Source organism: Artemia sp. Qi Xiang Cuo, chromosome 2 (genome assembly GCF_049724085.1).
Source record: "Artemia sp. Qi Xiang Cuo chromosome 2, ASM4972408v1, whole genome shotgun sequence".
Taxonomy (NCBI): domain Eukaryota; kingdom Metazoa; phylum Arthropoda; class Branchiopoda; order Anostraca; family Artemiidae; genus Artemia; species Artemia sp. Qi Xiang Cuo.
In genome coordinates this window covers 26811874-26825349 of record NC_142795.1, presented here as the reverse complement: position 1 = coordinate 26825349, position 13476 = coordinate 26811874, and the positions used below count along the sequence as shown (strand labels likewise).

At 34.2% G+C, this 13476-nt stretch overlaps 1 protein-coding gene across 1 annotated transcript; it reads right to left on the bottom strand.

Moving 5' to 3' along the window:
* Positions 1 to 395: 395 nt before the first annotated feature.
* On the bottom strand, positions 396 to 9116 carry LOC148955067 (uncharacterized). The gene is made up of 2 exons (XM_089100007.1): positions 8643 to 9116; positions 396 to 3896 (listed from the first exon to the last, which is right to left on the bottom strand). The coding sequence occupies exons 1-2, from the start codon at positions 9085 to 9087 to the stop codon at positions 3625 to 3627; spliced, it is 717 nt and encodes a 238-aa protein (XP_088956133.1). The 5' UTR covers positions 9088 to 9116; the 3' UTR covers positions 396 to 3624.
* Positions 9117 to 13476: the final 4360 nt, after the last annotated feature.

Below are 13476 nucleotides of genomic sequence, written 5' to 3'. Positions count from 1 at the left end.
TTTTGGAACTACACTCCAAAAGTAAAAAAAAATTCTGCCTTCGAAATCATTAAATAAAAAAAAACATTTTTTTTCAGCTGAAAGTAAGGAACAACAAAAAAAAACTTATATTACGTATTTGAAGGGTGTTTCCGGTTGCCCCCTTCTCAATACCTTGCTCTTCGCGCTAAAGTTTTTTAGTATTTTTAAAGAAAGTTTCTTATTATTCTGATTAAACGGCCCTTGTTTCAGGGTTCGCTCTTAAAGAACTGGGACAAAAATTCAAACTTTAGTGTAATTACATACTTCTTGTCTGTGGTCTAACCTTGCAGTTTTCAGCTTATGCATATTTTATACATGATGACGGCACCGTAAATAAAGATTTAAAAAGGGAAGAAATCACAGAGGAGTAATAATCACACGTATTTTATTGTTAGTAACATAAAATACAGAAATAAATAGCATAAATACAATAACAATAAAATATATTTTACTAACTCCGTATATAGCAAAAACATTTGTAAAGAATGAGCAGCACTAGAGCCTCTCAGTCTGCAAAAATCTCTTAGATTTCATTTTTTTTTAATTAAAAAATAAGAACAATTTCACTTTATAGTATCTTAGAAAACTAGAAACAAAATATACTCATTTAAAGGGCTTCGACATGCCTTCTATAGCGCACTACATTCTAGAAATAATAATAAACTGAATCTTTTCACGACTTACAACAAACTATACTAATACCATTCCTTTTTAATTTAATTTAGATTAATTTTAGATTTTAATTTTAGATTCCTTTTAATTAGTCGTTCACTGTAATTTCAAGCCACTAACGAACCTAGATTATTATTTAAATTATGAATAAAAATTGATAGCAACTAATCATCCAATAGACAAAAGAATAAATAAATAATGAAATAAAAAGTTGAATATAATAATGGAATCCTTTACAGTAACTAACAGTCTAACATAGCTATGGTCAACAAATTTTCACGCACATAAACATAATTTAACATTTATCAGTTTTGGCACAAAGAAATAGAAATCATGGGGACTAGATATACTTTAAAGGTAAGTTCAAACACTGGGCCGTTTCCAGTTAGCTCTATTTCTGAGGAAAAAACAAAACCAAAACATAGTCCATTATCACTTATGTGACAACTGCGCTGAAAAATGTTCTTTTTCAAAGTTCTAGGGAAGTTAATCAGAAAACTCGTCGAAAGTTCAAACAAAATAAACTCTTGCACTGACCTCATACGAGAACAATTTTTCTTGAACAAGTCATAGCAAATACTTTTTTTCTGCTAGTAATTGGAAAGTTTTAGCTTCTTTTTTTTATCCTATATACTTTTTTGATTAGTTATACATATTATTATCTATTTTTATTTGTTTACTCCAGTTATACTTGTATTTTTTTTTATTAACGTTAACTTTTATTTATTATTTAGCTTTATGTTCCAATTCAACCTAATATTTCTCGGCTCAATCTCATACCGAGTTTGCACAGTCTGTTCTGTTTAAAAATTCCCCGATTCAATTTATAAAAACAAAGAATACATACACCAATCGGTTCAGATTACAATATAAGAACTATTGAAATCCGACTATCACATGTAAAATAGGCAAGCATATAATTCCCCTGCAGAAAGGATTCACAGTACCTATGGATGTTTTAAAATCCTTTCGCTTTTTTAAATTTTCTTCAAAAAAGAAGAATGCAAGACGGAAGTGAATTGGGTCAGCTAGACTTTTTTCTACTTATGAGAAGGCACGCTAATTAAGCAACTCCTCTCATCAGAACTCCTTATTTTTGAAACTATAATTGAGGATACATCAGGCTCACTAATTATGTTCCTAGCTCGTTTTTTTTTTCTAGACAAAAAAAAAAAAAAAAAAAAAAAAGTTTACATTAATTTTTTTAATATCTCTAACTCTTTTTACTGACTTCTTTTTTCCAAAGTGTTTGAACTTACCATAAACACTGAGATGGACTTTATCACAACAATTGGCACCAAGATATGAAAACAATTTGATTTAAAGGCACATAAACTGATGCGAGGACAATTACGAATGGAACATCAATGTACTTTATTTTTTTTTAGGGGATGGGAGAAGGAGAACGAAGGCGTCGTTAAAAGGATATCCGAAACTAACCCTATATTGGAAGATGAAGGCCAAGTCACTCTAAAGAGTGTCCCAAGAATTCTGCCAAAGTGTTTTTAGAAATAAATGTCAAAATCTGCGAATTATTTAATACCTTGACATGGAAATCCCTTCCTTTTGAGCACCGGGCACCATGATAAGGTGATGTCTTCTATCTTTACTTAGGTTATAAAAGCATTAAAACCCTGTCGTAGCACGGGACATTGCTTAACAAAATAAAAAGAATAAATAGGCAAATTGTACATGCTATTTACGAAACTAGAAAGATACTAAATTAGATTTAGGACATGGAAGGAAAGTACGGTCGACAAGCACACGTACTTAGCTGGTTCAGCAGAAATTCCTGGCACTGAGGAAGCACATTATATCTTTTCTGTGAATTAAAAAAAAGGCCAAAGAAGCATAGGCACACTTCGTAAGGAGAGAAGGAAACAAGCTGAATTATGGTTACCATAATCATAAAATACACCATAAAAATTATTTGTGTCAATCAACTATTGATACGTCTATGGAAATCACAAATATATTCTACGAAAGTGTATCCAGTTTTTAGATCATTTTTGAATGGCCGAACAAAGCATACGTATTTGTCAGAATTATCGTCTATCCTTATTATATCACTTACAGTTTAAAAATTAATCCAACTTTCTTCCTGTTCAAATTTGAACTCGATCGTCTTGAATGACCTTCACCTGCTGGAGGAAAAACCATCCACAAAGTCAAGACTTCCTATTCAAGGTTCTGGACAATGAGTTAGACTTTCCTCATAGATAGCTAATTGTATAGAAAATTCAACAGAGGGCCTAAATCACAGTCCAAAGCCATGAATCGAACATTTTTCTTTGGGGAGGGACGTATTTTTACGAGCAGGTCGGAACACCTGAACACAAGAGGGGAGGAGATTGGTGATACCCGTTCAAAGGACCCTCCCCTCTTTAAAATTAGAAACATTTTCCCTGACCATAAAACGCACCTTTTTTCATTTTCACCTCCCAACGCAACCCCTTCTAATCCATCCACTCATCATAAGGGTCAGACCTGTTTGCAATTATGCAGTTGGAATCATTCATTATGGCTGCATACAAATAAAAAAAAATAAATATATTCAAACAAATGTGCAAATATAGTATAAGAGTATATAAAAATTTTCTTTTTGTTTAAAAATATCTAGTCAATTGTGACAACCTTCGAATCCCATTTTGGTAGATCACTATAATGGAAAGATTTTATAGATTTTTAGATAACCTTTATTTGACTAATACAAACTTTAGTTTCATCCCAGATTTTATCAAGCCCATTCTAATCACCCCACATTTTTCTAATTGCTGAAAATACCCAGAAAGTTATTTGAGTTCATTATTATAAGCAAATATAAGGTCACGAAGAAAAAAAAGCTGACGACACACAATAGTTTCTTTTCGCATCGAAGCGTCATATGTTACCTCCTTTGGTGGACTAGATTTCAAACAATAAGAACTCTTTTTAAGGGACTGATATGGTTCGCTGTCCTCCATCCATCTCTTTTAGAAGTCTATCACAGAGCACTTTCAACTTTTCATTTTCTTCTCTAAGGGTGCTTAATCTTTCTGGACAATGTCGCGATAGACTAAGATTATATTCAAGGCGACGTCGGCTTTGAAACAGGGTTTGTTCGAGAAAATTTACATCCTGGCGCAGCTGCTGGAGTCGGAAACGTTCGTATTCGAGCTGCCGTCGGAGTTCAGAGCATCTGTCCATTTGAGACATAAGAATACCTATAAATACAATCTATAGAACCTTTCCACTTTCAAAGGCATTTTAAGCTCTTCATTCGCACATAAGTTTTCCTTTAAATTCAGCATTCCAATGCTGAAGCCTGGCACAACTTTTTTTCCAATTTTTCCTGGATATTTAGAGCGATTGATGGTAGCTAGTAAAGCAAATAAACCAAGTAAGCCAACAATCCCTCATTTCAAATTCTTTCAAGTAAAAGCCTTCAGATATTCCGTTCTTAGCTACAATTAAACTCAATTTTCACCAAAGGCAATGAAAGATGAAACTGAAATTTTCTAATGTTTTTATATAGAGTAAAATCTAGTTTATTATTCTGCCTTAATTTCACACTTTTAATAAGGTCCGTGGATACCATTAGAATTCACGATCAAAGCCCATGCACTAGCGTAGACTTAATCAGACTTTTGGTGCCTGGGTAACATGAAGTGTTGCAGCAATATTTGGTCAGTTTTACTGAAAAAACTATAGTAGGAATAACACTTTAGCTTAATTTCTTCGCAATCCATTTAACGCTGTGGCTGTCAATCCTGTCAACGCTGTGATTCTGTCAAGACCATTTTTCTTCAAAAAAACCTTCGATCATTTCCTTGAAAGTCTCAAAATACACTATTCCTGCTCAGAACCAGACAATTCTTTATCGAATCATTTTTTTTTTAATTAATTGAAAAAAAAACTTTTTTTTTTTGAAAAACTTCCACAAAAGAAGTTTTTCAAAGTGGAAATGACGTTCTAGTCTTTATAAGGCACAGGGGGTGTTAGCCCTACTTCTGTTCATGGAAGTTTGTGTTCGTTTCAAGTTTAACTTGATGATTTATTGTAATTTCTGTTCGTATTGGGTTTCACTTATATATTAACAGTGGTTTATGTTTGGTTTACACATGAATTACAATTGACCTTATTTTTTCTCATCCTAGGTTTAATGTAGCTCTTTACCTTTCTCTGAAAACTTCATTTGTGGAAGAGATGCTTTTAAGTTAATGAAAAATAAAACACATAACTGGAAATAAAAACTGGTTTCAGTAAAGTGCAAATGACGTTTTGATCTTTAGAGGGTGCTAGAGGGCGCTAGCCCTACTTCTGTTAAACGTAATTTCTGTTTGCTCTAAGTCTGACCTGGTTATATATTGTAATTTATGTTCGTTTTGGGTTTTACGCTTGACTTATTATCTGACTTTATTTCTACTCGTGATTGATTTGAAAACTTTCTTGCTTTAAACCTTTGGCTCTTTACCTTTCTTTGAGAAGCTTCTTTTCTGGAAAAGGTTTCTTTTAAATCAATAGTAGAAAAGGCGGGCATGTTGCCTCTTGTTTGAATCACAATCAAAAAGGATTTTCCCGTCTGGTACATGTAGATACCCTCCCTGGGGTCCAAGCCCGAGTGAGAGTCCAAAAGGTACTAACTATAAGAAAAAGTTTGTTTGTCTGTTATAACTATAAAGTTTATCTATTTATTTATTTTTCTTATAGTTTTTATTATTTTTTTCGAGCCTATTTAATCTACTCAATTAATTTAGTTTATTCAATCTATTTAGTTTTGTTTTCTGTAGTTTTTATTTTATTTATATTTTCTATTCTTCTCCTTTTTGCTCTTCTCTCTGTGAGCAAGTGATTATTTTCTTTACAGGCCAATGAACCTTTGGGGGACTAGTAAAATGTAATATTATATTGTAATTCATGATGAGTAAAATCTTATCTTATCATCCAAGAGCTTGGCTTGGGTAACAGAACTTGAACACCAGCACTTAATTGGCCAAAAAGACGGAAAAGTACGAAAATATGTTTGATTTTCAATCAGTTTGAAACTTAACGAAAAAAAACAAAAAAAACAGCCCAGACCAAATGAACATTTTCGAGGATCGCAAAACCCACTTCAGCTTTCATGACCTAGACCAAAAGGCGATCAAGGACTGTAAGCATTATTGATGGTTGACTTTTTTTCCGATTGGGTTGATATTTACAGAACATGTACCCTGGGCCAATAGAATTTCAAATATGCAACGAATTTTGCCAAAATGGCACGTGTTTTAGATCAGATGGACCTCAAAAAACAATAACTGTTGCCTAAATGGTATAAGTACGCCAAAAAAACAAAAACTTGAGAATTTTGACTACCCCAAATCAAAAAGGGAAATAAATATTACGAAAAGGCAATATTTAATATTGGTTAAAGTTATCAAGTTGAAACTTTAAGGGGATATAAGGGGAAAAGGAGGAATACTAAATTGTATTCATATATTATTTGGAGTTCAAGCTTTCAGAGGAAAGTAAAGAACAATAATATAAAACCTAAACCTGCAAAATGAAATTTTCAAAAGACCACCGATCCTTAAGATAAACCTCTTTTATTTCCTACTCTGAACATTTTTAGTCTTCACTCCACAATTAACCCCCGCCCCCAACCAAAATCTGGATGTTTCGAAACGTAGTTTTGATTTGAAAGTTTCTTACTTTTATATATAACAACATTTCCTATACCATTTTTTTTTTGTTTAAGATTAAGCGTTCACACTTAAACTTTGAAAAATTCTTCTTAAAAAGACAAGCAAACTGAAAAATAGCAGATTAGGATATTCCTAGACCATTTCTACTTTCTATAAATCTAATCAGCATAATTGGCTCCTTCAAGTAATATTCTATTAGTTTAGATAATTTAACGGATTTCGATGTTCAAGGAGATCTATAAGTCATATTTAAGTGAAATAGGTATAATCATAAGATATATTCTTCACTCCTGTGTAATTTACTGTGCTGATCAAACTTAATTGACACACTCTTAGTCTATATTCCGTTCACTGAATGTTGTCTCACGGAGTACATTTTAAAGTTTCACAGCTATCGTAGACAGTTTTTGATGTTTAAGGAGATTTATTTGTCATAACAGAGGGAAAAATATAATCATAAGACATATTCTGCTCTTATTTGTAATTTACTGTATTGGTTTGGCTTGATTAACAATTTTTGGTTATATGTACTAGTCCGACAAAGTCAAAATTCTAACAAGTCCAGGATAGACCATTAAGTACAGTCACAAGATATATTCTTCTCTCATAGGTAATTTAATTTATTTATTTTATTGGCATAAAATTTCTTTGATTTTATTTCCTTGTTTGAGAGTATATATATAGTCAGCATTTTAGCTTTACATGTTTGAGCTGATTTATATGCAGGTTAATTTACAGTAGATTATTCCACTACAGGGGTATATAACCTAGTTCGTATTTCTCCAGACATAGGCAACAACATACAGGAGAAAACCCCAACAAATAAAGATTAGTTAGGATACACAACAAAAGTTTTTGCTGCTAATTGAAGGTTCATACAGAAGAATATAATAACAAATATAAGATGTGAAACAAAGCTTTTTCTCAAAGTTTTATTTTAACTACAAATATGATGGTTCATCATAGAGGAATGCCTTATAAATACAAGATATGCACGAAAGCATTCTCTCAGAATCACAATTTATCAAAACATATGAATGTTCATCAGGGAGCAACATGTCCCAATTGTCAAAATTAGATAATAGAAACCGACTGCTTAACCAAAATAAAATGAAAACTTTCAGTTAATCTAGTGAAGGGATGTTTTTTTGTTTGCATAATATTATAACAATATATTTGTGTTTATTATTATACAAGGTTATTCAAGTTTCCGCTATATAGTGTTTATATGAGAAAATTTTTATTTGATCTTATTAGCACTTTCTTAGCATATACTTTTCATGTTTGAGAACCATTGGGTATAGTTTTCCAAGAAAGATACTAACAAAATTTTCATACAGCTTGCTTTTTTTGTCCAGAAGTTTTTATACGAATAGCTTTGAATTCACCTTCTTTTAAAATATTTGTATTTTTGCTAAGTAAAGTTGCTTACAACTTTTTTTCTTACCTAAATTTTAAAACAATTTGTAGCTTTTTTTTTAGCAAACTTAATTTTAATGCAACTCAGATTTCTTTGGTTCATGATGTTTTTTGCCAACTAATTTTTAGTGCTAGCTTTTCCTGTTCACTAAGGTTTAATCAACTTCTGCTAATTAAAGATTAATACAACTTTTTCGCTAACTAGCTTTTAACAATTTTTTTATTACTAACTAAATTTTATTACAACTTGCTTTTTCTTCACAAAATCTTATTACAATTTTTTTTCCGAACTAAATTTCAAAACAACGTGTTCTTTGTCGTTAACAAATTTTTAATACAACTTGCGCAAATATCACTGGATTTCAATTAAATTTTTTAACATTATCATAGGACAAGTATCATTATTTAAAATACCTACAGAACCGGTTACCTGGTTTTAATGGTTGTCTGATGGACCAATTCAAATAAAGGTGGTCTCCAAATGGGACCACATATGAAAACGAATGAGACACATTCCTTCCATTTGTAAGCAAATCCTATTGTGACGGCAATAATATGGCCGTTAAGGGTGATTAAGATATGGAATTAGAAACATCTTTACCTGTGAGTGTAATATCTTGTAATAGCGCGAGTGTAATAGCAGTAAAACATTGTTTTATTAAACCTTAGTGAAAAAAAATCTATCATTGCAATTTAATTGGCAAAAAAATAATAACTAAAAGTTAGTGAATATGAAAATATTGTAGGAAATTTTAGTTAACAAAAACAAGATGTGTTGAAAGTTTCAAACTGAATTTCTTATCAAATTAAAAATCATAAAAAGTCGAATTAACAAAACGTAAAATAGTAATAATGTTTCAGTCTTACCCTGCAGATCTCCAGCATCAAACGGGCGATTTGCTATAGGAACAATGCTGTTCTGCTGATGCATCCTGTATCTTGAAGGTATAATTGATCGGTTGGCATAGGGTCTTAAGACAAGAGGACTAGTTTGGCTAGTCGAGGGAGAATTAGGTACACTAAAACTATTTCTTTTGCTCTGAGCTTGCCCACCCTGAGCTGATGTTGGAAAACTTATACACGATGCTGAAATAGTACGAGCACTGGAGTCTATTGATATTTGAACACTGGCACGGTTACAATGTTTACCAAGTGAGACTGTACTACTGTTCAACCCATTATCATGCCTCAAACTCACGCTATTAAAATGAGTCTCAGATGAAGGTCTCAAAGAAAAGTTTATGGACGTTATGGATCGCCCTTTTCTTAGATTGGAATGTTGGTAAGCATGTGAAGCAGGGGGCTTTTCCATTAACAGCAATAATTCAATTTATACAAGGAATGCCTGAAAGATGCAAGATGTAAATAAAATTATACTAAACTAGAGTATCTTAAATGAAGCAGCACTTGAGTCAAGGATAATACAAAAGCACAATGCTATGCAATTATGTTCCAGATATTATGTTTGTGTTTAGATACATGTTTGTATATGTTTGTGTTTGGATACAGAAATAATAATCCTCACAATTCCAATATTAAATAAGTCCCCCAGGTCATTTCTGAAAGTTGAAGCAAATTAGGTAATAATTTTGTTTAATAATTGTATATGTCTAGAAAAATAATTTTAAAATACCAGTATTTATGCAAATAAAGTGCGTTTGTTTCTGTACATTGGAAAAACAGCTGAACTAACCTAGCAAGAAACATAGGTTTTAAGCTGAATAATCTGAAAAACATGAGAATGGCTGTAATCTATTAGAATCAAGAAAACCTTTACTAGAAAAACAACTTCTTGCAAACTCAATACCACATCTAAAGTTAAAATAGATTAAGCACTGAAGGGGATGGTAAATGAGGCTCCAGAATTAGGAATCACCTCTGAATAACGAGAAGGTGGACGTCGAGGACGGTGCTTAAGTCGGAACTCGTCTTCGGCTATTGAACCAAATTTTTCTGCTGCTGCTTTTGATGCCTCAATCTGCTTCTCAATCTGAGCCGTATCTTGGAGGAGAGCATCTAAGATGTCACGTGTTGACCAGAGTTTTGTATTTGCAGTCATCAGATCGAGCTGTTCATCCTCTAGCAAATCTGCAAGAACCTTCGTCCTGAACATGACTTGGCGCATGAACATAAGTGTAACAATAAAATCAAAGCAAGTAATGTGGTAATGCAGAGCTTGAGCTTTTTCTTTTATTATTTTGTCCTCATCTTGTTCTATTCGCTCTTAAAAGACTTCAACAATGGTGTAAAAGCTGGCCCACAACGCAGTCAAGCTCTCGGACCTGGACGTCCATCTTGTCATTGACAGATTTCCTAGCTTGAGCATCGACTCAGCTCTCTCAAGTACTCGTTTGTAAGCTATAACTCGCTTCGTTCCACCAGTAAAGAAGACATAGAGCTCCTGCAAGATTTCAAACATTTTTCGAACTATGGAACTGCTACTGCAGGCGTGTTCCACAATAAGATTTTCTCTATGAGCCATGCAGCGAATATAGCGTACTTCCATTCCCACTTCGGCTGATATATGTGCCTGGACCTCGCATAATCATAACTTTGGTACATGAGCGCCTCTTTGCTTACTCCTTCCTTTTCTAAGACTTTTAGGATTTTATCGGCAGTTTCTTTCCCTTTTTTTGATTCAACTGGTACAATGGCTAAAAGTCTCTCTTGGATGGTGCCAGTAGAACCAACAAACCTGATGCAAATCACAAGTCTTTCTTCGTGTGCGCAGTCCGGCGTGGTATCTACGATAATTGAATATGCGCAACTAGCATTCACATCGGTTAAAATCATGTGCTTAATTTCGTTACCCAGTACCTCAAGAATTGGTTTTACGAGACACCGCTAAGGTAGTTTACCGTGTTCTTCTTCATTGTTCTTTCACGCAACCAATTACTGAAATGTGGATCACAGCGAGCAATTAGGTTTACAATTTGACGAATGTATTCATTATTTTCATCAGCTGCACCACGAAGGGCAATCTGTTATTTTCTCAGTGTCTTTACTATGCCCACTAGGGCCTTCACCCAACGTCGGTTTTCCATTGCTTTCTTTTATTGTTGCCTTTTAAAAGCCTTAGTATGTTCATTAAACATTTTTTCAATGCCAAATTCGAGTTTGCTATAAACCACCTTATTAATGACTGCTGACTGATCAGAGGCACTTTCAAAGTGTTCCTTCAGCTTGCCAGGGTTCTCAGCCCCTCTACTCATCATCTTGTCCCAAGAACACAGTCCACTTTTAACCAACGCATCTTCTGCCTTTTCGCGTTTTGGTCCAGAAGAAAACAACATGCATACAAAGCAATAGATTCGGTCCTTGCTGACGCTATACTCAAGGTACCTGTACTTTTTGTACCAACCAATGTTCATTCTCTTCTGATGTCTGCTGCCTATCGATGCATTTTTCTGCTCCGGAAAAGCTGCTAGATACGGCTGGTTAGGACCCATTGTAAGTAAATATCGTTTCTGATGCTCATTAAGTGGGAATGGTCGCTTTCCAGGATCATGATCGACACGACAATCAAGGTAGATTTTCGAAAGTCATGCTCTTGTGAGTTTCAGCTTCGATTATAGCTGCTGACAAAACTTCAAGTTCTTTTAAGCTTTCACCTACAAATTCACACATACTGGCAGTATCGATGGCGAGAGTTTTTATTTTAATGCCCTAGGCACTGTCAAAGCAAAGTTTCGTTGAAGTTTGTCTTTACAGGCTGTACTGGGCAATCTTGTTCCGGTAAAGGGGTTAACGGCTCTGATTCACTCAACGAAGCCATATCTTTAACTTCTTTTATTATTTCTGCATTCACTTTGATCATATCTTCAACAATGGAAAGTTCAACTTACGTTCCTAAGGGATCTTTTTTTTTTTCAACTTAGGTTCCGATTTTGACGGTTCTACGGATATCTGCGCAACGGCTGATAACGCCACTCCATCATCAGCTAAAAGTATAAAAATATTAAAAGTATAAAAATACTAAAAGCTAAAAGTTTGTAAAAAATATTCATTCCCCCCCCCCCATAGTCTGGAAACCCGGCATCAGGGGGGTAATTTCAGAAAAATCCTGTGGGGGGGGTCCAACTTCAAAAAATTTTGACATGTCATTGCGGAAAATTATACAAATTCCCCCAAAAAAATGAATTTTCTATTATATTTACAACTTAGAACCAGTGGCAGATCCAGGATTTCAGGGGGGGGGTTTTGACGCTCGGTTGCCAAATAAAATTATACTCTTATCTCAAATACTTCTAGTTGTAGCCAAGGCCAGGGGCGTTGCTAGCTATTTTCCTTTAGGGGTGGGTACGACAAACGTGTGCCGACAAAAACCGACAATGCACCGACGAATTTCTAAAAAAAAAGAAAAAAGAAAAGAAAAAAAAGGCATGGATCATTTAACGTTTCTCTTTAATAATGGCAAGCAAATGGTATGAAAACAAAGATTTCTGCTGCGAAAACTTCGATAATATAACTGTAATAGTTTTCCACAAAGGGTTAACGTTTTTATAAATTCAGGTCAAGAATATTGTCATTTTGTTTTATTACTAATTTGCCAATAGGTAAAATAATTTGATGGTCTGAAGCAGCATTTTCAGGGGCTTCGGGCTTCGCCTGACAAACGCCCTTTCTCAGGACCTTTAGGGGGGGAGTCCCCCCCTTAGAAACGTCCCTGGCCAAGGCTGTCACTAGCCCTTTTCCTTTGGGAGCGGACAACAAAATGTGCTTCGAAAATCATAAACATGCCGACTACACTCTATTTAAAAAGGCTTTCGTCTTTCAATCTTATCATAAAGGCAAAGGTATGCTAAAGAAAACCGATCTGTTTCTGTGGATGCTTGAATTCTGTAGGCATATCTTAGTTTCGACGAGAGTTTCGAAGACGCAAAATTCCAGCTGGGGGGGGGAGGGGCAAACATCAAGCTGGGGGGGGGAACGGGGGGCTGGGGGGCCGTTGCCCCCCCCCCCCTGCCCTATAGCAAATTAAGATCCTGCCCGGCATTAACCTTTTAATGTAGATCACTGCGCTAGTCAAGTGGAATCGTGTAGAATATGTGCACAGCCGACACACTGGTCGATTCGTAGTGAACCATTTAATTGTATAGACTTTGTCTTACCTTTTTTTCCGTTAGAATGAACTGCCAATTTCATTTTCTTTGGAGCTGATGCAGCAAATGGGTTAGTCACTACCTGCTCGTTCGCAAGGATCCATTTCGGCTCAGGTTCATTTTTATGAAAACTGGCGTTATGACGCTTACAGTAATCCTTATCGAAAATATTTTTACACGCCAAGCACTTTATTTTCACCCGATTTGTCCTTAGTAGTATAAGAAATACAGGAGCTGCCTCACCTATCTCACCCCTTCAATTTACCCCCTTTTTCATTTGAATTCACCCTATTTTAAATGAAAATCTGCAACATTTTAACAATTTCCCATCATGACCTTTAACATCAAAAAAGGTCCTCTGAAATAAGAATTTTTGATGCAATTTGAAAAAATATTTTACTACTGATAAAATGTAAAAATTTAATATTTATCAGATAGTTCAATATACTACTAATCAAGTTCAATATCAATATCTAGATAATTACTATTATTTTTTCCTTTTCTTTCAATAGCCTTTAGAATGATACCTTTATCTTTTTCTATTTTTTTTAAATTTCTTTTCAAAGCCAACTTCTTTAGAGTCAGATCATTTTGGTGCA